Source organism: Lepidochelys kempii, chromosome 24 (genome assembly GCF_965140265.1).
Source record: "Lepidochelys kempii isolate rLepKem1 chromosome 24, rLepKem1.hap2, whole genome shotgun sequence".
NCBI classification, from domain to species: Eukaryota; Metazoa; Chordata; order Testudines; family Cheloniidae; genus Lepidochelys; species Lepidochelys kempii.
The window spans coordinates 7,000,910-7,024,558 of NC_133279.1; the positions used below are offsets into that span (position 1 = coordinate 7,000,910).

General features: G+C 57.7%; 1 protein-coding gene across 1 annotated transcript; it reads left to right on the forward strand.

Moving 5' to 3' along the window:
• The first annotated feature begins 613 nt into the window (after nt 1–613).
• ECM1 (extracellular matrix protein 1) lies at nt 614–17,720 on the forward strand. The gene is made up of 7 exons (XM_073322583.1): nt 614–760; nt 9,213–9,296; nt 10,018–10,361; nt 11,119–11,532; nt 12,225–12,445; nt 14,691–14,778; nt 16,358–17,720. Exons 1-7 carry the CDS (start codon nt 700–702, stop codon nt 16,541–16,543), a joined length of 1,398 nt encoding a protein of 465 aa, XP_073178684.1. The 5' UTR covers nt 614–699; the 3' UTR covers nt 16,544–17,720.
• The last annotated feature ends 5,929 nt before the right edge of the window (nt 17,721–23,649 follow it).

Consider the following 23,649-nt stretch of genomic DNA (forward strand, 5'->3'; position numbering starts at 1 on the left):
AGAGCTTGCCAGCAGCCCCCGGCAAAACGGTTCAAGTCAATACCCTTAAATCCACCCATCGTACCTGTCTCTACCGTTCATCCGCTGGCCCCTTTGTAAGGAGCCTAATGCAAAAATGGAAACCGCTGAGCTTTGACAGGTACATTCGCAAACCGCAGTTTTCTTATGTTGCCTATCGATCGTTATCCATGGAAACGTGGGTGTGTCTGTGTGCGGCAAAATCGATCTTTACCGACATTTACCGTAAAAAACAAACAAAAAACCCCCAACTCCTTCCAAGCTAAGTTATGCAAGGCTGTGTGGTACAAACACCCATGGAGTTTGCATGCCGGTGTGCTGGAACACGTTTGATAGTGGGGATCACATATGAGCTAAGCATGACACACGCAGAGATGGGAGATGAAGCGCGTCAGTCATTTAGGCTTCTGCTCTTTCCATATGGGAAGATTGGCTGCTTGTTGCCTTGTAAGATTATCTCGGGCGGAAAACTCATTCTGTTTTGGGATATTTTCTTAGTGATTTAGGAAGCTGTGTACACTGCAGGGCGTGGCTGCTGACGTCAAGCCCATGACTCAGCTTCACTCAACTCTCTTGGCCTGACAGTATATTAAAGGCTCCACGGGGAAACCTCAGGCACAAAAATCACCAGCGCTGAGAGGGACGTGTCCCGAGCCACCTTGATCTTGCAGGCTCTTCGCGATGAGGCCTCCCATGTTCCTGCTCGTCCCTTTGCTGTGCCTGGCCAGAGCGGCTCCGCAAGGTGAGTGCTGGGAGCAGGAGACTTGCCCTGGGTTCACGTGGGAACGGCTCGGTGCCGTTTTATTCACACCCTGCCCGGCTCCATTTGTTTCTTGTGGGGATCATGGTGCTGGCTGGGTGAAGAACCAGATCACACCGCTCTGGAGTTGTTCTCCAAGCATGGTTGGGGGGCTAGAGCACGGCAGTGGGGAGACATGGATTCTGGTCCTCGTCTCAGGTAAATCACAGAGCCCCTGTTTCCCTCTGCCAGCCTTTCTGTCTTCTTTAGACAGACTGTGAGCTCTCAGGCCTGGGCACAATGGGGCTCAAGGTGGCAGATATAATAACCATATTGCAAAGGAGGCATGTGGGATCTCTAAGGTAACCGCCTCTGCTTTAGGGAGAGATCCCCCGCACTCCCCAGTTCCTAACAGCCACGCCATATGCTTCCAATTTCCTGTCCACTTGTTTAGTTCCCGAGCTGCTGACTCGGGGAAGGGGGGTGTCTCCCAGTTACCAATCTTTTGCCTGCGTTTGGCTAGGACAGACTCTTCCCGAAAGGGACTGTAGCGCAGAAAACTAGGGAACAGCCAGTCCCGGCCGTGCCTTTAGAGATAATAGTCTGATGGGGGGGCGAATGCCTGGCTGCGGGGGAGGCTCTACGCTGAGGTCTCCTGTTTGAATCCAGCCCAGGCTGGTAGGGATTGAATGTCTGTTGCCATTTGGTGGGTCTCAGCCCAGTTCCTGAGACAGTTTAAACCAACCCTCAGCAGAAATGCCAGCTCTGACTGGGCCCTGGAGGATGAGCGTCCCCCTGCTCCATGGCGACGGGGTCCCTCCAGGACAGAGCCAGGCACATGTAGGACGGGAAGTTTGCCCTGCTGGGACACTTGCTCTGTGGTTAGTCACCAGCCTCTCGGTCCCCTTCCTGGAAACTCAGGTGCAGAGCAAGGCAGAGGAATCTTGTGCTTGTTATTCCAGGGCAGCCAACCCTGCGGGCCCACGGGGAGGCCGGGAGCCCCACGCCAGGCAGGAGCATGGGGGTCCTGGTGAGGCTGGTCCCCTTTCCATGTTCCTAGCAACACCAGACGGACAGCCTTGTCTCCAACCAGACCAGGATGTGCGGAGGGGTCAGCAGACGCCCCCTCGGCCTGGGATGCCCTTTTAGCAAGTCTGGAGGCAGAGGGGGCAACAAAAGTGACAAGATTTGGGGGCCCCCAAAACGAGACAACCCTCCCCGCCCCCCATGGGTCAGGTTTTCTGAGACGCACGCTGCACGGCCGCTCCCCACTTTTTGGCAGCTCCAGTCAGACGCCAGGAGCTGCTCCTGAAAAGTTAAGCCCAGGGAAATTCTGCCCCGCATTGCTGCTAACCAACTCCTATCTTCTAGCAAAGCTTTATCAGCTCTCTGGTGATCCCAGTGGCCTGGGAATCCGTATCCGGAGCTGGGCAGGTTTTGAATCTGGAGCAGGGTCGGCGGGCTCCTGAGCAGGGGTCCAGGTCCCAGAGCGGGTGGGAGAGGCTAAGGCAATGCGCTGAGCCGGAGACCCGCGAGCCGCCACGCTAACAAGAGGGCATGTCCGCGGCAGCAGGTGCCAGGCGTCTCAGAGGGGGTGGCGCGTGGGGCACGAGCCCCCCGGCACCACGGCAACGCTCTGTGGTTAGCAGACCAGTTGGATCAGAGCTGGCGCGGGTACGTCTCCAAGGAACCCCCCCGGCTGGGATCAGGAAGGGCCGCGCCGCCAGCATCCCCTCCCGGAGTAAGAAGCAGAAGGGTTCTCTGTTTGCTCGGGCTAAATAAGAGTTTAGTGGTTTTTCCAACCTGTCCTTTGGCGGGTTTGAAGAGATCTGCCGAGCCCTTGGCACGCAGCTAGGAAAAAGAGCCAGGTTCACCCGAGGTTCACAGGCAAGTGTCCCGAGGAGACATTTAGGGGGGGTAAAAGGGCTATGCTGGTGACCCAGAGTCCCCGGTGCTGACAAGCTTAACGCCCCGGCAGGGACGGGTCGTGCCAGCCAGCTTCCTGGCTGCTCCTGTTGTGACCCTGTTTGGCCGAGCTCCTGTGCAAACACAGCAGTTTATTGAGGTGCTTTGGCTCGCTTGGAGATTGACAAAGTTATTTAAGTGCCTAAAGATGCAGGTGGGAGCCTAGTAAGATTTGTGAAAGTACCCTGCTTTGGTGCCCTACTCCCTTTGATAGTCAAGGGGAGTTAGGCACATAACTCATTCAGGGGCTATTGTAAATTCCACTCCATGCCTTTGGCGTCTAGTCCTGTTTTTGCCACGCTGGTCTCTCTCTCTTAGATACTTATCTGGCCCCATCACTGAGCACAACACAGTCTTTAATGGATTTATCCTCATGTGCCCCTGTGGGGTAGCACTGGGCTATTATCCCCATTGAACAGGTGGGGAAACTGAGGCACAGAGCAACTAAGTGACTTGCCCAGGGTCAGACAGGGAGTCTGTGTAAGAGCAGGGAATGGAATGCTGGTTTCCTAAGTCCAAGACTTGAGCCCACCCTCCCTCCCTCTCCTGACTGAAGGACAGTCCCACGTGGCTGGCCCCCATGTCATTGAAATTGTGACCTGAACGCCCCAGCCCAGGGCCTGGGTTCCCCCCTCTCATTCTGCGGTTTGCATTATCACCTGCTAAGTATCTCTCCGCTCCTTATCTCAGGTAGCAGCTCCACAACCTTCCCGTGCTTCCTGATCCCACCTCAGGAATTTCTTAAATAAATTTCTCCTGGCTGGGCTGGCTTGTTGCAGTCTCCCGAAAGTCTAAGTGCAAATAACCCCCAGCTGGACAAACTGAGCACAGGGAAATCAAGGCGGCCCAGCAACAGCCAAAGGCAGGGCATGGCAAAGGCAAAGGAACCTGGCTAGCTCTCCTATCATTGGTGTGTGGAGGCCCCAATGCGTTAGGTGCTGTACAGGTACCCAGGAAGAGACAGGGCCTTATGAAACATGCACTGAATGTTCCCCAGGTGGTTCTGTGTACAGCTCCTAACATAATAATGAAGCCCGGGTCCATGACTGGCGTGCTTAGGTGCTACAAATAAATAAGTCAGGATCATTGTCCCCCATGTTACAGATGGGGAAACTGAGGCACGGAGTAGGGAAGTGACTCTCCCAGGGTCACGCAGCGAGTCAGTGACAGACCTGGGAATAGAACCAAGGAGTCCTGACTCTGGCTACAGTAACAGTTAGAAGAGAGGTAATTGCTAGTCCATAGTTGAGTGCCCTGTCAATCCCAACAGATCCCGAAGTGCTAAACTATGGGTAACTAAAAAAAAAATCTTGTGCTTCGGGGTATAAAATGATCACTGCTGGGGTCAGGAAGGCAGCCCCCTGCTCTGTGTATGCAGCATGGCACAGCTGGGCCTATGCATTGTGGTAGCTGTTATTGGCCGCTGCCAGGGACATGATCCAGGGCTGGATGCACCATGGGTCTGAACTGGCATGGTGGTTCCCATGTCGCCCGTGTTCTGCCCCAAACCAACTAGTAACTAAGTCCATAGCTTCCAGGCATACTTTAGGCAGCTGTACACTATACATACCCATTTCTCTAGGTTCTTGTCTGGTGCCCATCATTGTGGCATCTGTTCACCTCGGTAGAATCATTACTTTGGAATCAGCAAGTGGGGTTTAATTCCTCCCCCCTCCCCTCCCCCCAGGAAAGTCTCATACCTCGTGGTCATGAGCGGTTCCAAAGGGACGGGTTACCTGCATGAGGGCCTTGGCCGGAGGGCATCTGGGGGGCATCTCAGCATGTGTGTGGGTAAGAAATGGAAGCAATAGGATAAAATTCAGTCTGAGTAGCAGGAGACCCTTCCGAGTAGAGAGGTCTCCGGCTGCGGGAGCCCCAGTGCTTGGGTCATTTTAGAATGGATGGGACTGAGCCCCGGAGACTAGAACAGAGAATCAATCCTGCATGTGTCACTACGCTAACAAGGTTACAGTAGCTGAGCTCAGGGCCCCTTGTGTCGGGTGCTTCACAGACACACACAGAGACAGTCCCTGCCCTGCTGGGCTCACAGTCTACCTAGACAAAGGGTGGGAGAAAGCCAGGGTTATTCTGTCGATTTTACAGGTGATAATATTAATGCTTTGCTCTTACATGACATTTCTCATCAGCAGATCTCAAAGTGCTTTACAAAGGAGGTCAGTGTCATCACCCCAGCTTACAGGGTAGAAACTGAGGCACGGGGAGGGGAAGTGGCTTGCCCAGGGTCACCCAGTAGGTCAGTAGCAGAGCCAGGATAGATTGTAGGTCTCTTGAATCCTAGCCCAATGCTCTATCCGCTATGCCACACTTCCTTCCTAATAAGGAGAAACTGAGGCATACAGCAATCACATGACTCGCTCACGGCCACATGGACAGCTGGTGGCAGAGCCAAGAATCCAGGTCTCCTGAGTCCCCATCCAGTGCTCTCACCACAAAGCTTTTCCCATCACTACCTGCTGTGAATATCCCCGACTCCCCCATGTCAATCTCCCCCCTCCACGCAGCATAGCTCAGCTCTGTTCACAGTCTCCGGTTCAGACGGTCTCTAAAATGTTTATCTGCCATTAGTGGTTGCCATATCTTCTTGTGTCAATAGGAGATTCCATCTTGTTAATTGTGGTTTGGCTTTGGGGCCCTAACGATGACACACCCCAAAGCTTTGTATTCAGTAATGATTTCTTACACAACAGGCCTTTTGGCATTTTTGCTTTTGGAAAAATCCTGGCAGGGTCTTTTGCCTAGTTCAGGTTTCAGAGTAGCAGCCGTGTTCGTCTGTATTCGCAAAAAGAACAGGAGGACTTGTGGCACCTTAGAGACTAACAAATTTATTTGAGCATGAGCTTTTGTGAGCTACAGCCCACTTCATCGGGTACTTTCCGATGAAGTGAACTGTAGCTCATGAAAGCTTATGCTCAAATAAATTTGTTAGTCTCAGGTGCCACAAGTCCTCCTTTTCTTTTTGCCTAGTTCAGTGGTTTTCAGTCTGTCCTTCGAGGACCCCTGGCGGCCTGCAGACCATGTTGAACTTTTCCAAAGGGGGCTGCTCCTGCATTTGACATTTTTTAGGGGTCCGCAAATGAAAAAAGGTTGAAAACTGCCAGCCTTGCTGATTTTCTTGTATCTGTTATCTCAGGCTCTGGTCCTGTGCCCTTGGACTGTGAGTGTTTTGTGTCAGTGTAGCCTGCAAGACTGGACCTAAATTCAGAAAATTCCTAGATTCCAAGGCCAGAAGGTACCATTGTGATCATCTAGTATGACCTCCTGGATAACACCCACCAGAGAATTTCATCCAGTTACCCCTGTATTGATCCCAGTTACTTGCATTTGACTAAAGCATCTGGCAGAAAGGCAAGTCTAGATTTGGATCAGTGTATCTGTTTGCTATATTGACACGCTCTCATTGCTTTCTGATCTCTGCACCATCTTGGATTTAAAAACATGCAGCTCTCTGGCAGGGCCTGGTTCAGTCCCTAGTCACGGCTGACACGGAGGTCATTGTACAAACCCTTATGCCCACGCTTAACTTTACTCATGCAAGGAATCTCACCGGGTTCCTTACATCACTGAGCTCAATGGGATGACTCAGGAGTCAGGGTGCATGCAGGATACTTCACCCTTAGGGAAGGGGCATGGCCATGGAGGAATCCATCCAAAGCCCCAGTCAGCTCTAGTGAGGTGCCAGCTTTCAGTTTCCCCCACCCATGTACCGGGAAGATACTCACTGTTTCTGGTGGGTTAGGTAATATTTGCTCAGGGAATGGGAGATAATCGCTGTCTAAGTGCAGAGCATCATGCGATCCCCAGGGGGAGGGCGGGGATAGTAAGGCAAAGCAGGTTGGACCAGTTTGTTTGCAGAGACGGGCATGCTTGGATCCGTTATTACAGTAGCACCTATAGGCCCCAAGAGAGATTAGGGCCCTCGGGGCGCTGCACAGACCCAGAGTGATAAGTTATAATCTAAGTAAATGACTGGTGAGGGGCAGAACAGAGCAAGCACATGACTTGACTAAAATCTCAGTCCTGCCTCAATGCAGTGGGTTGGACTTGACGCTTTCGCAAGGTCTCTTCCAGCCCTGGGTTCCTACAGTTTGATGCACCCACGCAGCAGGTGCGTGACAGGGCCGGGAATCTAGAGCCCAGCTCTCTAGGTTGTTAGGCCATTTACCCATTGGGCAACGCGGCCAGCAGCCTTTTGGCTCCCACTAGCTATAGTTCTGCTCTGTTATTAATTGAGTGAAAATATGTGAGCGGTTGAGTGAGGGAGGCCTCTGTAGAGGAACAAAGGGGTTTGCCTCCCAGGATCAGAACCAGTTCCCTCTGTCAGAGGTTAGTAGCTGAGGCTTCAGGGGACTGAAAACTGCTGCACAGGAGGGATTCTCTCATGGATTTAGGGCCAGACCCTGCTCCTTTTGCAGTCGATAGGAGTTTTGCTGTTGGCTTTCGTGGACTCTTAGAGCTGGCTGGAAAATGGGCTTGTTCCCCCACAGAAAATCTCGACTTTTTGGTGCAAAGCTGCAAAAATTTTGATTTGAAAATGGTGCCCTGGTGCCTCATGGGAGTTGTAGTTTTGGTGCATCCATCGCCTACTCCCAGCTGGACTACATCTCCCAGGATGCACCACAGTGCAGCCACACTGAGCCACCCATGATGCATCCTGGGAGTCCCGTGTCGTCCCCCACCCCCGGCCACGGAAGGGGTAGTCTGGCTGGGGACCTGGCCCACGGAGGAGGAAGAGGGCATTCAGCGCCCAGACCGCAAATCCCATGAGGCACTGCAACAGCATTTCCAAATTGAATTTTCTGCTGACTTTGCTGTTTTTCGGGTGCTGCCTGGGCCATTGGCGTGCCCTCGGGCTCTCCTGTTCTCCACCTGCGGCGCACGGCAGGTTACTCTCCTGGGGATGGAAATGTTTAGTTGAGCTGGAGTCGCTGGCGCAGGCGAGGGGTTGCAGGGTGAAATGTGCTGCCCTGTGTTACACGGGAAGTCAGGTGGGATGCCTGGATGGTCACTTCTGACTGTACGCTCGGCGCAGTCCTGCCCTTTGCTTCTCCTTCCCCTGCTGGTGCCCCTCAATCCCGACCTGCAGCCCCAGCTAGCCCAGCCCTGGGCTCCTCCCATCCCCCAGCTCTGCCGGTGCCCCTCAATCCCGACCCCCAGCCCCCTGCTGTCCCTGCCCTGGGCTCCCCCTATCCCCCAGCTCTGCCGGTGCCCCTCAATCCCGACCCGCAGCCCCCTGCTGTCCCCGCCCTGGGCTCCCCACACACCGCCCTGCCGCTGGTCCTCAGTCCCTACCCGCAGCCCCCTGCTATCCTAGCCTGTGCTCGCTGCTCAGGGTGAGCGGGTGGATTAACCTGTGACTAATGCAGACCTGGTTAAGGTTTCCCATAGCTGGGTTATCTCCTCATCCTCTGTCTGACTATGCTGATTACCAGCCGCTTTTCCAGGAATGGGGATTAACAGCATTTAAGTGGGGATGGGCCCAGAGCTGGGGTTGGGGGAAGGCTGGCGTCACACCATCACTCACTCTGAGGTCTCCCGGGTCCTGTCCGTAGGGTGACCAGATAGCAAGTGTGAAAAATTGGGACACTTTGTTTCTGGGCAGCGGGGGTGTATAGTTGTGTATCTGAGATAAAGCCCCTAATATGATTGGGGACGGTCCCATTAATATGGGGACGTCTGGTCACCCTAGTTGCCAGTTCTGGCAGTTTCATTGCAAATGTCACCATCGTTGGTGTTTTCCATAAAGCCCCAATTCCTGGAGTCCTGGGATTATGGGAGAGTCTCTGCTTTTTTTTTTTTTTTTTTAATAAGAAAGTTTCTAACCCTGGTGGTTGGGAGAGAGGCAGGAAAACATGACCCCAGTGGTCAAGCTTTACAGCCAAAAGGGACAATCAACTTGGCTGGCACCTCCTGGCCTCGGTGCAAAATGCTGATGAGGGGACCTCAGTGTCGCAGGGCTGGCATCTTCCGAGAGCTGGAGATTTTCTCAAAGCCCGAGCTCCTGGAGTCAGGGGATTTCAGTTAGTGTTTTTGTATGGCCCAGGGCACTCGCTAGAACGTGGGAAACCCCGGGTCAGTTCCTTACTCTGCCACAGACCCCTTGTGTGACCTTAGCCTCTGCACCTCAGTTTCCCCAGCTGTACAATGGGGGTGACAGCCCTGCCCTGCTTTGCGGGGCCATTGTGAGGATAAATACAGTAAAGGCTGTGAAGCGCTCTGGGCCCTACTGAGGAAAAGGCTGTATAAGAGCAAGGGGTGACTCTTACTCAGCTTCTAGCTTTTGAGGCACAAAGAAAAGTTGCAGAGCAGGACCCCTGAGGGCTCTGGCCCCAGACTGCCAAGAAAGGGAACCCCCCGCCCCGTTAGATCTTGTGGTTTCTGAGCCAGACACCTGATCTCCTTGGCCGCTCGGGGCTAGCATGGTGGCGCTGGGTCCAGCTGCTCACCGCATCCTTTGTTGTTCCTCTCCCAGATGGCCAAGAGGAGGTGCCCTTCGCAACAGCCGAGGACCTGGACCAGAGCGAAGTGATCCCGGAGCTGTTGGACTTGGAGCAAAGTGAGTCAGGAGGAGGGTGCTGGCCCTTCCAACTCCTCCCGCCCTGTGGGGCGGGTTCCACTGGGTGACACCGGCCTTGGCTGAGGAATCCCAGGGGGAAGGAGCAAGCACTGTGCAAACCTGCGGGTGAGAGAGATAGTGGGGGAAGAGCATCCAGGCCATGCCAAATGCTCCCCCCCGCATCCCGATAACCTGGGGCCCTGGCTCTGTCCAAAGGGGCTGGAATCTGGCCACACTTCCCTGCTCCGTGGGCTCGCTCCCCTGCTTCATTAGGGGCAGTGGATCCAGTTTAGGTCCAGTCCTGGCTCCGTCTAGCACCAGCCAGGCCTGCGATGAGCGCACGCTTCTTTGGGGCCTGAGCCGGGAGCAGCATCCCAATGTGACTGGGCCAGAGCCATACCAACCTCCCACCACAGAGCGCACCTGAGCTCCCGGCCACCCCCACTGATGTGCACCCCTCTGGGGTGGAGCTCAGCAGCTGTCGGCCAGGGATTTAGGGAGGCTGACGGATTTGGCCAGGAGCCCAGGGTGGCCTCAGACGACCGCTTCCTGGAGGGTGGTCTCCCGTCCTAGTTTAGCTGGGGAGAGCAAAGCTGCAGCCTCGTGTTTGCTTCCTCCCAACGTGAACCGGGAATGGGACAGGCTGACGAGACCCCTGGGGGGACCGGGTGGGGCCTTGCCCTGATTGCAGGCTTGTGAACTTGCTCTCCCTCTGCCCTAGGGCCCATTGCCCCCTTCCTGGTCCGTGGAGCGCCTTGGGCTGGGGCGGACGTGCTGCATGCTAAAGCCGAAGGCCCTGATGTCACCACCTGCGGCGACGGCCCCTCCTGCCAGGTCCAGCCCTGGGGTCACAACCTGGACGACTTCCCACCGGGCCGCCCCAGTGCCAGCAACATTGACAACATCTGCCTGGAGGGGAGGAAGAAGGCATCGTACGGGCCCACGAACCTGCCCCAGACAGGGTTCTCCCACCTCAAGCGCCAAGGTGATGCCCTCAACCTCCTGGAGGCCAGCCGGGAGCGGTGCTGCCCTCGGCCTGAGCGTCTGAGCTGCATGGAGAGCGCGGTGAGTCCCTGCACTAGGCTCTTGGCTCGAGCTGCCCCGCGGAGCCGCTGTGTTACAGCAGCACCCGGCTGAGCTACGGGGAGGTGGGGGGGGGGGCAGTACGTCCATACACCTGGGAGAAACGGTCCCTGCCCCGCAGGCCAAAGAGACAAAGGGCAGGAGGGGAAACTGAGGCACAGGGGTGGGAGTGACATGGCCGGAGTCAGTGGCGGAGTCAGCAACTAAACCCAGCTCTCCTAAGTCCCGGCCTGATGCCCTAATCACGAGGCCGCGCTGCCCCTCTCTCAAGGAAGGATGCTGTCAGGGGAGAGGCTTCGGGATGGCTCAGAAAATGGTCCCAGCCATCCCGAGTGGATGGGTCTCCCCAACTGGGAGACCTACAGCTACTCACGGGGCTGGCGATAGGGCCTGGAGAGCCGGGCCTGGGTCCCCAGGGCGGGCACAGCACGGGCACTGCGGCATTCCCTGGCGGGGGACCCCTCTCGCTATGCCAGGGGAGCGCCGTCTCCAGGTTCCATTCAGCCCTCGCCCTCTGGGCTGCGGCTGCCGGCCAGGGGCCGATTGTGTTGGCTGTGAGTCGAACAGAGGCCCGGCAAACTCAGCCCAGCAGCCGCCCGCTGCTGATGGAGGGTAAGCTGGCCAGCTGGAGGGCCAAGTGCGGTTGCCCCGAGCCGGGACTGTTTCTGGGGTGGATGGGAGGGGCTCTGGGCCCCCGCCGGGATGTCCCACTGACTCCCTCCCTCCCTCTCTCCCACAGTGGAAGGAAGCCCTGGAGCAGTTCTGCGACCACGAGTTCGCCGTGAAGACCAAGCACTACCATTGCTGCAAGCGGGCGGGCGCCGACCGGGAGCTGTGCTTCGCCAGCGAGGCCCCGAACCCCAGCTACGTGCCTACCGACGCCAGGGCCGCGCCCCCCCCGAGCCTGCCCGCCCAGCCCGGCGCTGGGCTGGGGCCCAGGCTGCCTGAGGTCTCCTTCCCGCCCGGCGAGCCCACCTCCAGCAACATCAGGAACATCTGCAGGCTGCGCAAGTTCCGGCCCGTCCACGTGCCCGGCGCCGTCCCCACCACGGGCTACAGCTGGCTCCAGCGCCAGGCCCGCACCACCACCCGCATGGAGAGCGACTTCAGGAAGTGCTGCAAGAATGAGAACGTCAACTGTGCTCACCTTGCGGTGAGGCGGCGGGGCTCGGCACGGGGCTGCGGGGGACAAGCCCAAGGGAGTGGGGCAGGAGGAGCCAATCCCAAGGGGCCATTGGCCGGGGGGGGCGGGGGGAGTTTTCCCAGGCCCAGCCTCCCTGGCACTGTCGGTCTGTGTTCTGTCCCGGGGGGGCAATGGGGTTTGTTACATTATGTTCTGTCCCTCCCCCCGGGCCCTATTTCCATGTAAAGCCCAGGGCTCGGCCAGAGGGGGCTCTGCCTGGCTCATTTCTGTTCTGGCAGCAGCAGGAAGGACTGGGGGGGGCAGGCTGGCTGTGTCCCCTCCCCAGCTGTCTCTCTGTGCTGGGTACAGATCAGGCGCTAAACAAACGGGATCCCCGGAGCTTTCCAGGCACCGGGAATATTCGGGAGCTTTCAGTCGCACCTGGAGGGCCCCGACTTGAGCGCAGGGCCCCACGGTGCTGCCCAGCCATGGAGACAGTCCCTGCCCCAAAGAGTTCAGCCTATGGCTAGACATAGGCAGGGTTATTATCCGAGCCCCGGCTGGCAAAGTGACTTGCCCAAACTGACCCATCAGGGCAGCGGCAGAGCTGGGACTAGAACCCAGGCGTCCTGTGTCCCACGCTGCAGCCTTAGCCCATCCTCTGGTACTAGCAGAATTGTGGCCCCATTCCCTCTGTACATGGCTTCTCTTCCTCTCTCTAGTGGGAGAAGGCCCTGGCTCTGTTCTGCAAGCAGGAGCTGTCCATGAAGACCACACCCCACGAGTGCTGCAAACAGACTGAAGGCAAGGCCAGGTTTAGCTGTTTCTCCAGCCAGGCCCCAAACCCGGCCTACGACAAGGAGATCCAGGCTGTCAGCCTGGGAGAGGTGACCCCAGAGCTCCTGGACATGCTGTGCGGGGAAATGAAGCTCTTCACCAAACAGTGAGTCTGACCTGCTCGGCCAGGGACCCGCAGACATTGACTGAGCCTCCCGGGGAATTAGCTTCCCACACTGGAAAAGGGGGACACTGAAAAACAAGAGACTTGCCCAAGCTCACAAACGGAACCAGCAGCAGAGCAGAGAACCCAGGAGTTGTCCTGAACTCCTAATCCCCACACTCCCTTCCGAGAGCCAGGAACAGAACCCAGGAGTCCTGACTCCCAGTCCCCTGCTCGACCCACTAGACCCCACTCCCTCCTAGCACTGGGAATAGAACCCAGGAGTCCTGGCTCCCAGCCCCCTGCTCAACCCACTAGACCCGTCAGGTAGGCTTGCTGTGACTGTTGCCACCTGTAATGCCCGAGCACGGCAGGGCAGTGGCCTATAGAAAGATAAAGGGGCCCGGGAAGGAGGCAAACCCGGAGAGAATTAGATCATCCAAGCTGCCCTGCCCATGTCCCGGCTCTTGGGCAGGAGAGTTAATCCAGGTGGTGGGAAAGCAGAGGGTTAATCCCTGGGTTAACAGTTGGATTGGCGAGGCTGCAGCGCCACCTTCTGGCTATGATGAGAGGTGCAAATCGCCAGTGGGAGTGCAGGGGGGCCCCCATGGGCCACCTTAATTATGCACATTGTAGGGAGAGTGGTCACTTTGGATGAGCTATTACCAGCAGGAGAGTGAGTTTGTGTGTGTGGTTTTTGGGAGGGGGGTGAGGGGGTGAGAGAACCTGGATTTGTGCAGGAAATGGCCCAACTTTATTATCATGCACATTGTGTAAAGAGTTGTCACTTTGGATGGGCTATCACCAGCAGGAGAGTGAATTTGGGGGGGGGGGGGGTGGAGGGTGAGAAAACCTGGATTTGTGCTGGAAATGGCCCACCTGATGATCACTTTAGATAAGCTATTACCAGCAGGACAGTGGGGTGGGAGGAGGTATTGTTTCATATTCTCTGTGTATATATAAAGTCTGCTGCAGTTTCTACGGCATGCATCTGATGAAGTGAGCTGTAGCTCACGAAAGCTCATGCTCAAATAAATTGGTTAGTCTCTAAGGTGCCACAAGTCCTCCTTTTCTTTTTCCAGCCACAGTTTGCTCTAATTACAGGTGGCTCGTTTTCAATCCAACTTCGCTCCAGGCGAGCGGGCCAGGCATTCACTATTTAGCCAGAGTAGATTCCCATCCAGCACCTCTCACCCTACGCTCCCCACCGCATGCTCAAGGCTTTGGTGCGAGCCTCACGGTGGGATTTTCCTCGTGCGAGGGGAGTTGCTGACAGTGGGGTTTTGCCTGGAGTGCTGTCTGCAGGGACAGAGCCCAGGGTCTGTCCTGGCCCCGTCTGGAGGAACCTGATTATCACTGGTGCAGGGTCTTTGCCCCGTGTCCAAGGAACGGGCCAGACCTCCAGCTGATGTAGGTCAGCGCTGCCCATTTACACCAGGTGGGAATTTGACCCCATTGACTCAACTGAACGTTCTGATGAGGAAACAGGCCAGGAAGATCCCACTTCCTGTCCAAGCCAGGTGGCTCTATGGAACAGCAGTGATTTGGTGAGCAAGGCCCAGGCCAGGGAGCCGAGAGACCTGGGACATGACTCTCCGTTGCATTTACACCAGTGTAAAATGCTGATCTGGTTTGGTAGCATGTTACAACGACTTTGCATTCGCTTGGCAGGGGTGTACATGACAAGTGCAGTGTGATGGAGAATCTATTCTGGTCTCTGCCCAGGCGTCCCTCTGCGACCTTAGGCAAATCACTTAAACTTTCCAGGCCAGATCTTCAGAAGGGTTAAAATTGAAGCTTGTGGAGCGTCACTGAAATCAAACCAGGCGCTTTACAGGCTGTGTATGCTGGGTTCACGCACCCGCCGCCCAAATGCAGCGACCTCTGGGGAGGACGGCGGCAGCTGTTTAACAGCGCACAGCAACGTGATGCTGCGGTTTACAACAGGAAGTGCATAAGAATGCAGCATCCGATTGACTCCACCTGGAGAATTTAGGGAGGCAGGACATAATTCAGCGAGTTAGAATTTAAATGCGGTGCTGGGGTCAGCATCCCAGCTGGATTCTCCGTGACTGCGAAAGATCAGGGTCTTAGTTTCATGTCTCCACCAAAAGGGGGCACCCCTGGCAGCACAGCGCCCTCTAAAGCATGATGCTGGGTATATTCCAGTACTAGCCAAACAGGCTGCTGATTAGCCCAAGCCTTGAGCTCCAGCCATGGGTAAAAACCACTCTCTTCCTGTTACTAGGAAACCAATCCCAGACTTGATTCAGAACATGACAGAGCCTTGCTGCAGCCTAAAGGGTGAGGAGAGGACCCAGTGTGCAGAGAAAGAGGTGAGTGCAAGGGAGGGGGGGCTGTGGGTATCAAATAGACCCTGCTGTAGGCACACAACGTGGTGATTAAAAGGCTGAGGAACCATGTATCCCAGGCCTTCTGGCATGGCTGCCCTGGGCGGAGAGAGGAAGGAGGATGGTGCAGTGGGCAGTGCAGCTTCTCTGTGACTCCCAAGACCCGGGGTTCAATTCCTGCATTGCCAGACTCCCTGCGTGACCTTGGGCATGTCACTTTACTCTCTGAGCCTCATCTCTACAGTACGGGTAGTGGTGAGGTCCTGCCTCCCGACGGGACTGGCAGGGTAAATACCCAGAGGTGCTCAGATACCTGGGTGCTGGAAGCCAGGCAAGGACCTCAGCTAGAAGCAGGGTTCGTAATGGGAGACGTGTCTCGTCGCAAGTCAGAGCTCCACCGAGGTCAAGGACAGCTCAGACCAGCTGAGGGCTGCTCATGTTGGCGTCTTCGTGGGGTGTGAAAACCCACCCCAACGACAGCCGGAGCTGGGCTGACCTCAACCTGGTGCAGATGGTGCCGGGTCGACCACCTCTCCGGGAGCTGGGTTAGTTACAGCCTCTCGGCATCCAGAGCCGCCGCTGTAGCGGTTTAGGTGTAGACGGACCCCAAGGCTTTGCGTGGTTTGTGCTCTGGGTGGGAAACCCTCCTGTCTCAGTGGCTCGTTACCCCGAGGGCTGCCAATGTCATTGCTGCTAAACCAAACTCTGCCCCTACACTGGAGTGAGGGCAGCCGGGTCTGGACCGGCATTGGTTTGGTTCAGGTTGGCTTAAAAAGCACCTTCTTCCCCCGGCCCCCGCAAGAGATCTGGCAGCCCAGGGGCAGTGCATGAATCGCTGCAGTGAAGCAGGAGAAGCTGGAGATCTGGGTGACCTCATGTAACCCGGTGGCCTGTACCTCCTGCCAGTGCCCCTGGCCGGGCCCCCCGCCCCCCCCCCCCGCGCGCTAGATCCAGGTGTTAAGGTCGTAGCAGGGTGGTACCACTTTCCCTTGGACTCGCCTGGGCTTGGCAGGAGCCGCACCTTCTCTTCTGATCATAACATCTGGCTGTGAAACCCAGGCCTCCCCCATTTCTGCACAGCGCTCGGGCCCCCAAGTTTCTGGGATCAGAGCTTTGGTTTCCTCTGTCACAGGGGTTTGAAAATGGGCTCTGGCTGGCTGGGGAAAGGGGGAGGTTGGAGGGGAGCCGCCCTGTGCACTAAATAGCTGGGGGCTTTACTGTGCAAAGATGAACCACTGCTTGGGTTATTTTGGGACGGGGTGGGGTGGGGAAAGGGGTGTAACGTGCTGCGAATGCTCCCTTTGTGTGGGGGTGCAGGGAGATTGGTGTTTCAGAGCTCAGGACATGCCCATAACGGGAGGGTGGGCGGAGTTTATCCCCATAGTACAGAGGCAGGAAACTGAGGCACAGAGAAGAGAGATGGCTTGTTCAAGGTCATGCAGTGAGACACTGGTGCCATTGGAAGTAGAACCCAGGAGTCCTGACCCCTCGTGCCCTTGGGTGACTGACTCGCCGCATGTCCCAGGCCTCGGCTCTAACCACCTCTGCACGCTGCTCTCCCCAGAAAGCCCGTTCCATCGCCGCCCTGTGCACCACCCAGAAGGACTCCTGGAAGGACAAGGATCAATGCTGCTCCCAGGAGGAGGAGGAGGACAGAACCTACTGCTTCAATGCCAACTACCTGGACAGCATCTTCCTGGCCAGCATGGTCCCGGGGCAGGTCCCCAGTGAGCCGAGTCCGGCGGCGTAAAAGGAGAGAGAATCAGAACTGTCTCCCTCGCGCTCTCGTGTATCATTGAGCCCCCTTCTCCCCCATGCTCCCCCCAGCTGTTTCCAATTCCGAGCTAGGTGGCAGCTGGACGTTGCTGTCCTGGCCTTCGCTCTCTAAGAATGTGAGCCCCAGTCTCGGTGACGAGATGCTGGAGGGATTCCGCCAGAGCTTGGCTCCCTTCTGGATTGCGTTTTAACGCCGATCCCCCGGGCCCTGGCTCCAGCTGTGTTTCTCTGATCTCGAGGCAGCCAGCCCGAAGCTTCCTTGTCCGTGCTCCAATCCCCATCCCTGGGGGTGGCAGCAACAGATGAGCCCAGGTTCTTGCGTCCCATCCCCCCAGCCCTGTATCCTGCCTGACCCCCCCGCCACGCCTCCACCCGGCTGCAACCTGTGGCCCTCTCTTCTGCAACACGTATGCAAAAGGCACTTAACGTGGGTTGATTCCTTCATGGAAACGGGAGAGCAAGGAGGGTTTGAGATGGGAGCTGAGTGGGTGGGTTTGGCTGCACCTAACAGCCAGTGCCCCCTACTGGCCGGCTTGGAGCTTTTGGGCGGCGAGATGCAGCCATCCGGGCGGCTGGCTGGCGGCTCTCTCGGTGCATGATACAAAGCAGCAGGCTCCAGCCCTGGCTGGAATCTGCGCTCTGGGGTCCTGGGAGCTGATTCCAAGCAGGGCGCCCAAGGGGAGCTTCAGTTTATGTGGATTCAGCATGAACCAGCCGGTCGGTCTCCTGGAAGAGCCTGGGGTTGGGGTTTTGTGCAAACCAAGCTGGGCGAGAAGCAGGGAGTTGGGGAGCGACAGAGGGGACTAAACACCTGACCTGCTTCTCCTGTGGGCAGCTGGCCCTGTGGCCTCTGCCCCAGGGCCAGCGTAGCTGGGAGAGTCCCTTTGCCCTTTATCCAATTTGCAGCACTGGGGGGATCCCTTCACCCCCCCACTCTGTGCAGTGGGGGGCCCTGTTCAGCATTCTCCGCTAGCGCCCGAGCTGGCTTTGGGGGTACGCAAGGCAGCGGGATCCTGATCTCCTGCTTCTGGTGGCTCTGTTGTGTCCCCTTGCACTTGCAATCTGTGTTTGTACCTTAGCCCGGAGACTGTATCAGCTCTTCTCTGCCAAAGGCTCTAGGGAGATTCCTAATAAACCTTTTTGATGAACAACCTGGACTCTCTCCCGTCTGTTCCCAGCCACCCTTGGGATTCCTGCTCTTCTCTAGCCCCTGTCGTGTACTTGATGGCAGGGGCAAGGCTCGCACCTGGACCTGCCTGAGCTGTCTGCTCCTTGAAATTTTCCTAGGTAGTTTTGCACAATGGGGCAGGGGCCTTATAGGTGAATCTGCTACACGAGAGACACCCCCACCCTGCTGTGGGCCTGCAACCAGCCACGTGGGTGATACCTGGGGCTCGGAGTGGGGCGGTCCCACATTCTAATCCTGCGTTGGCTGCCCATGGGGCTCGGCTTCTAAAGGAACGTGACGCCATGTTTGGCTCTTTGCAAACATCGCGCCCCCAGGCGCCCCCTTTCTCCACCCTGCTGGGATGGTGGGGTCCTGTGTGTGCCCATTCAGTTTGAGGGATTGGGTCTGTTTCTCTGCATCATCCCAGCTGTGGGTGTCATTGTCCCTGACTTTGATGTGGTCTTCCTTAGCGCGAGCCCCGGAATTCCTGCTGCCAGCTGATGCGGGTGGCCGGAGCTGGGGATGGGCAGGGTGTAACTATGGGCAGGGATAGAGAGATGATGATTGTATTAGGGTGGTGCCCGTTGAGAGCAGGGCCCAGGTGTGCTGGGTGTTGCCCGGACTCAGAGACAGTCTAAACAGACCAAGGGTGGGAGGGAAGAGAGAGCAGGGACGGGACTTGCCCAGGTCACCCAGTGGCAGAGCTGCGATTAGAGCCCCCGATTAGTGCTCCACCCACTGGACAGCGCTGCCTCGAGCACCATGTGGGATGCCCTGGTGCAGGGAATTGTGGGGTAGCGTTGGAGGACAAGCTATACACAGGCCAGAGGCAAAAGGGGAGGCTCTGCATCTGCTTTGACCTGGCTCCCCAGTGCATGGGGCCGATATGTGCACACTGAAGGGCTGGAGTGTGGCTGGTTGGCGGAGCTGGGTGATGTGCAGCCAGGCTGCCCTGCGGACGGACCCCGGGGCAGCTGGGCAGAAGAGAACTCCCGGGTGGTGTCCTGGTGTGGGGCATGCTCAGCACTTGCCCTGTTCCCTGCTCCACGTTGCAGAGCTCGCCCAGCCAGCTGCCCAGCTCCACCTCGGAGCCGTCCTGCGAGACACCAGCTGCTCAGCTGAGCCCGCCTTGCACAGATCGTGGAGAGACGCCTGGGTCCAGCTGGGCCGGGGGCAAGCTCTGTCCTTCCATCCCCCCTCGCTCAGGACTGGATTCTCTCCCACGCTTCTGCCCTGGGCCTGCGGCACCAGGGTCCCCCGCCTGGCTTGATGTTCAAACCTCTGTCCTGCTCCCCAGGGCTGTGGAAGATAAGACACTAGGGATCTGGGGAAGGAAAGGGGCAGGGTCGGGGGTTAATATTGTCAATGACATTTTCCGTCAGCCAAAAGTCCTGTCTGCAAATATTCCACCCACTTTAATCATAATTCCCATATTACAGATGGGGAAACTGAGACATGGACTTTCACAAAGGCCCATCTCCCCACACACAGGTTCTTTGGCTGGATTCCTGATGTGCGTCCCTGCGCCCTTGTCTGGATCCCCTGTGCACACGCGTCCATGTGGACACGTGCACGCTCCCCTTTTCTGGACTCCCCCCGAGGTGAATGAATCTCTTGTCCAGATTCCCTCAGTCCTTTTCTGGATTCCCGCACCGTGGCTGCACTCCCTTTCTGGAAACCCTGCACCTCTCGTCCTGGATCTCGCGGCCCGTTTCTGGATCCCTGGCTGTACGCATGCACCCTTATTCTGAATCCCGTGCGGGGCTCTCCTTTTCTAGATCCAGCCTTTTCTGGACTAGATCCCCCCCCCCCTTCCTTGCTACGTGCCCCTGGTGCTACCGGTCCTTCCCCATAGCGCCCCAGATGCAAAGAAGCAACAGTCCAGCTGCGGGGACCTCTGCCCCACACAGAGGTTGGGGATTGGCTGGCGTTGTGTGCGTGGCTGAGCAGGGTTCACTCCCAGTTCAGAGAGAGCTTTGCTCACTCCAGACGCGGGGGCTGCCAGTCCCCAGATGAGCTCTGTGTGTGTGACATACACACAGCTGCGTCTCTTCTGCCGCTGACCCCCGCTGCGGAGGTGGGGAGCTCTGCAGGCCCCCTCCGAGGTCATTGTTCGGGAGCGTCTGGTCCCTCCCCGACGGACAGGGCCTTGAGCGCCCGGTGGTTTTGCTTTTCCCCTGTGACCCCTGCCTTCGGGAGGAGGCCCATGCGTGTTATTGGAAACCCAGGGCTCAGCGGCTGCCTGTTTGCTTGGGCTGCCTGCCCGCCTGCTGGCTGGCCTCTCCCCTCTGCCACCTCCCATGTGCGGCCCGGGGGCCGGGGACTGTTTGCTTTGAACAAAGTGGGTGCCAGGTTTTCTCCTCCGCGGGCTGCTCCAGCCCCACAGCCCCGGTCACTCCTCTGCCAAGGGCAGGTGGGGCAGGAACGGGCAGAGCTGGGGGGGCATGGGGGGGCCGCATGCTCAGCCTGAGAGCTCTCTGCCTCCTGGGTGCTACTGGCCTTGTGGAGGAGCCCAGCGGGCTGTGGGCAGGGGGTGTCTGGCTGCTCCCAGGTCAGGGTGGGTCACGCGGATGGAGCAGGGCGAGGCCTGGCTGGCCCAGCTCCAGGGAGCAGCGGCCTGGGGCTGGCGGCTCGGCTGGGCAGCAGGTTCTGTGGAGTGAATTCCCAGCAGAAATGTTACTTGGGCCCTGCCACCCAAGCTGGGTCTAAGCCGGCTCCGCTTCATGCTGGGGGGGGTGCTTGTTTGCCCAGCTCTGGACTGCAGCTCCCCCCGCACCCCCAAGCGGGAGACTGGGAGCCCCTGTTTGAGTCACCTGCCACTATTCACTACCCCCAGCGCTCCCCACGGGCCCTGGTGGATTGGAGGGAGCCACTTGCTGAGAGATCAGTGAGGGATGGAGCCTGGTATTTACCAGCACCAGATAAGAGAGGGGCAGTACTGGGATTTCTCCGCTGTGTGTCACCTTCACCAAGGGCACTCAGCAGCCGCTCTGGCCCTGTGGCAATCACATGCCAGGGACGTGGGCCCAAGCCCCGGAGAAAGGACTGCAGGAGATGATCCAATCCTGGCCTGGCCGAGGGGCAGGATGCTGGCCGAGGGGGCAGGACATACTGGGGAAGCAGCGCCCTGTGCCACAGATCCATTCAGGGGTCATGCTTGGCTACAGCGGTGGGGTTTGGCCTGGGCTAATACATCCAGTGCTCAGTGGGCAGGTTCAGCTGGCAGCGATTACGCAGCCAGGGGTAACAGGAGGTGTGGGCCAGCCTTTGGGACAGGGCAATCAGGACGCGTGGGTTCTATTTCTAGCTTTGCTAGCGTGACTGTGCTCAAGTTCCTTAACCCTGCCCCGTACCTCAGTTTCCCCACGGCCCTGATAACACCTGCCTCCCAAGGGGAGCTATGAGCTCAAGGGGACGAAGAGACCGTAGTGCTGAGCACAGGGTAAAACCCCAGACAGAGCCACAGCAGGGCGTCTTCCACAGCCTGGCCTCGCCTCCAGCCTGTTCAAAAGATTCACCTCTGGTGTCCTGGGGGGTTCGCTCCAGCCTGCCTGTTAGCCTGGGGTAGTCCTAGCACCCTGGTGCATGATGGGAAAATCCCCAACCCTCTGCTAGGGGACCTGCTGCTGCTCCACCGTGGAAACAGACCCGGGCCCCCTGAGGGCAGAGATGTTAAACTTTGTGTCTGTCAGCATCTCACCTGCCTCCACCAGCCCTTCATGGCCCTGGTGGAAACGGCGGGCGTCCTGGCCAGGCGACGAGGGGCAACACTTACGGTTGTCTTTATAGGAGCCGGGGGGCGTGACGCATGGTTGGCTGGGCACGGATGGGCTAGTAGATGGCCCTGGATGGCAAGTGGTGGACTCGAGGGCTGGGTGTAGCGAGTAAAGGACTAGTTGGCCTATTGGCTGGTCATGTACAAGACTAGATGTTCTGGTATGGCATTGGCCAGGCCAGCTGGGCCAGCGATTCATCCAATCAGGCAGCAGCCAGGCAAACGAGGGGTCCAGTTGGGCACCTCTTCTGTACTGTCGGGAAGGGGAGCCCAAGAGTTGGCTGCAGACCCTTGCAGACGTTAATTTGGTGCAGGTTATTTCCCGAGGTGGCCAAGCCTCGTCTGCCAGGACAGCGAGTCACGTGGACAGGCCCATTGGACTGTGAGACCCCCTGGTGCACGGGCCATCCCGGTTCATCACAGCCCCTAGCACTGCTGGGTTTCAGGCTCCTCCCCAGTGGTGCTGCTGCTGGGTCCCACCTGGGGGCTCTTCTGGGGGGGCCTGGCCGTGGGAAATAGATTTAAAGGGACAGGACTGATTTGACAGCTGCTTTCCCAAGGGGGATCATTTCCAGCAGCTCCATTCTCCATCCCCCCAGACCTGTCCCCCCCAGGGCTTGGGCCCTGATTCCAGCAGCAAAGCCAGCCCTGTGCCAGGGGAAGCAGTGAGGGGTGCCATTGGTAAGTCCTATAGGGCGCTCAGGTTCCTGATGCCCTCCCAGCCCCAGATCGCTGGTTCCACGCCGGGCCATGTAAAGGAGGGGCAAGTGGCTGGTGGGATCGCTCAGCGACTGGCTGAAGCAGCAAGGGGGTGAGTAGCTGATGAACAGTGGCAGGAGGGTGTGGAGGGCATGTGGGCTGTGTGTAGGGGGAGCCAGGCAAGCAGCTATGATCTGGTGGATCAGGCCTGGGCCTGTGAGGCAGGAGCCCTGGTTCTGTTCCTGGCTCTGCTCCAGGACCTCAGCTGAGTCACTTCCCCCGCTCTGTGCCTCAGTTTCCCCTCCTGACCCGAAACAATGTTCTTTTACCTTTTGATTGGCAGAAAATTAAGAAAAACCTGGCTCTCATTTGTCCTGAACTGATTTGATTTTTTTGGACTTGGAAACCAAAACGCCCGAGGTAGGCGGGGAATCTTGGGCACAGGGTCAGTGGGAAAGCCAGGAATAGGACCCAGGCATCATGCGTCTCCATCCAGCACCATCTGCGTGGGCAGCCCCGTTTCGCAGCTGTCTGTAGTTCACCCTCGGACAGAGCTGCTCCCTGGCACCTCTCCCCCACGTCTGGGCTCACTCAACACTTGTCTGAGAAGCGGTTGGCAGGATTGGCTGGAGCAAGCGCTGCCAGCCCCCCTGGACACTCCCCCCCCCCCCGACCTGCCCATGCTCCCTGGCTTGCGGGGCGTAACCCTAGCCTCGGAGCAAAGGGGCTGCTTTGGAGTGGTGGCAGACGTTCTCTGGGGCTCTCTGGGCGCGGATAGGCTGGCAGAAGAGAGCTCAGCACCTGGGCGTGGCCAGCCCCGAAGCGGAAAGAACCCACAGGCATTAGGCAGAGGGTTTCTGCTGTGCTTTAACCACCCCTCCAAGAGGGCCCTGCCTGTCTCTCCAGTGGCTCCCACCCAGGGGACTGGGAGCCAGGACTCCTGGGTTCTAGTCCCAGCTCTGGGAGGGAGCGTTTCCCAGTGGTTACAGCAGGGGATTGGGTGCCAGGACTCCCAGGTTCTATTTTCCCACCTCCACAGCCTTGCTCTGTGCCTCAGTTTCCCTCCCTTCTGTGACTAGAGCAGGATGAGCCAGATTCTCTCTCCAGCCTCTGATGGATTAAGAGTCCTTTTTGGTTTCTCCCCGGCTAGTGACCATTGCTGCCGTGGTGTCTGGGCCCAAAGGAGCTGGCGAGCTTGTTCTCGGCATGCCGCTGCACCTGAGCTGTGGAGCGCTGCACACGCTGAAAGGGGATAATTAGACACTGGCTTTGGCATGCCACACAGCCCGGAGCCTGCCGATGAATAATTGCCATTCCCAAACTCCTGTGATCCAGCTGCGACCTGCAGAAATCTCCGTGAAGCTCTCCTGGGCTCTGGGGCGCACGCATCTCCTGCCTTCCTCCTGTTTGTTTAAGGCTGACGTTAATGAAGTTGGAG

Coding starts and splice junctions, on each gene's coding strand:
- ECM1 (XM_073322583.1), top strand. CDS start 700: ATGAGGCCTCCCATGTTCCTGCTCGTCCCTTTGCTGTGCCTGGCCAGA. Junction 11,533..12,224: donor TCAACTGTGCTCACCTTGCG/GTGAGGCGGCGG, acceptor TCCTCTCTCTAG/TGGGAGAAGGCCCTGGCTCT. Junction 12,446..14,690: donor ATGAAGCTCTTCACCAAACA/GTGAGTCTGACC, acceptor TCCTGTTACTAG/GAAACCAATCCCAGACTTGA.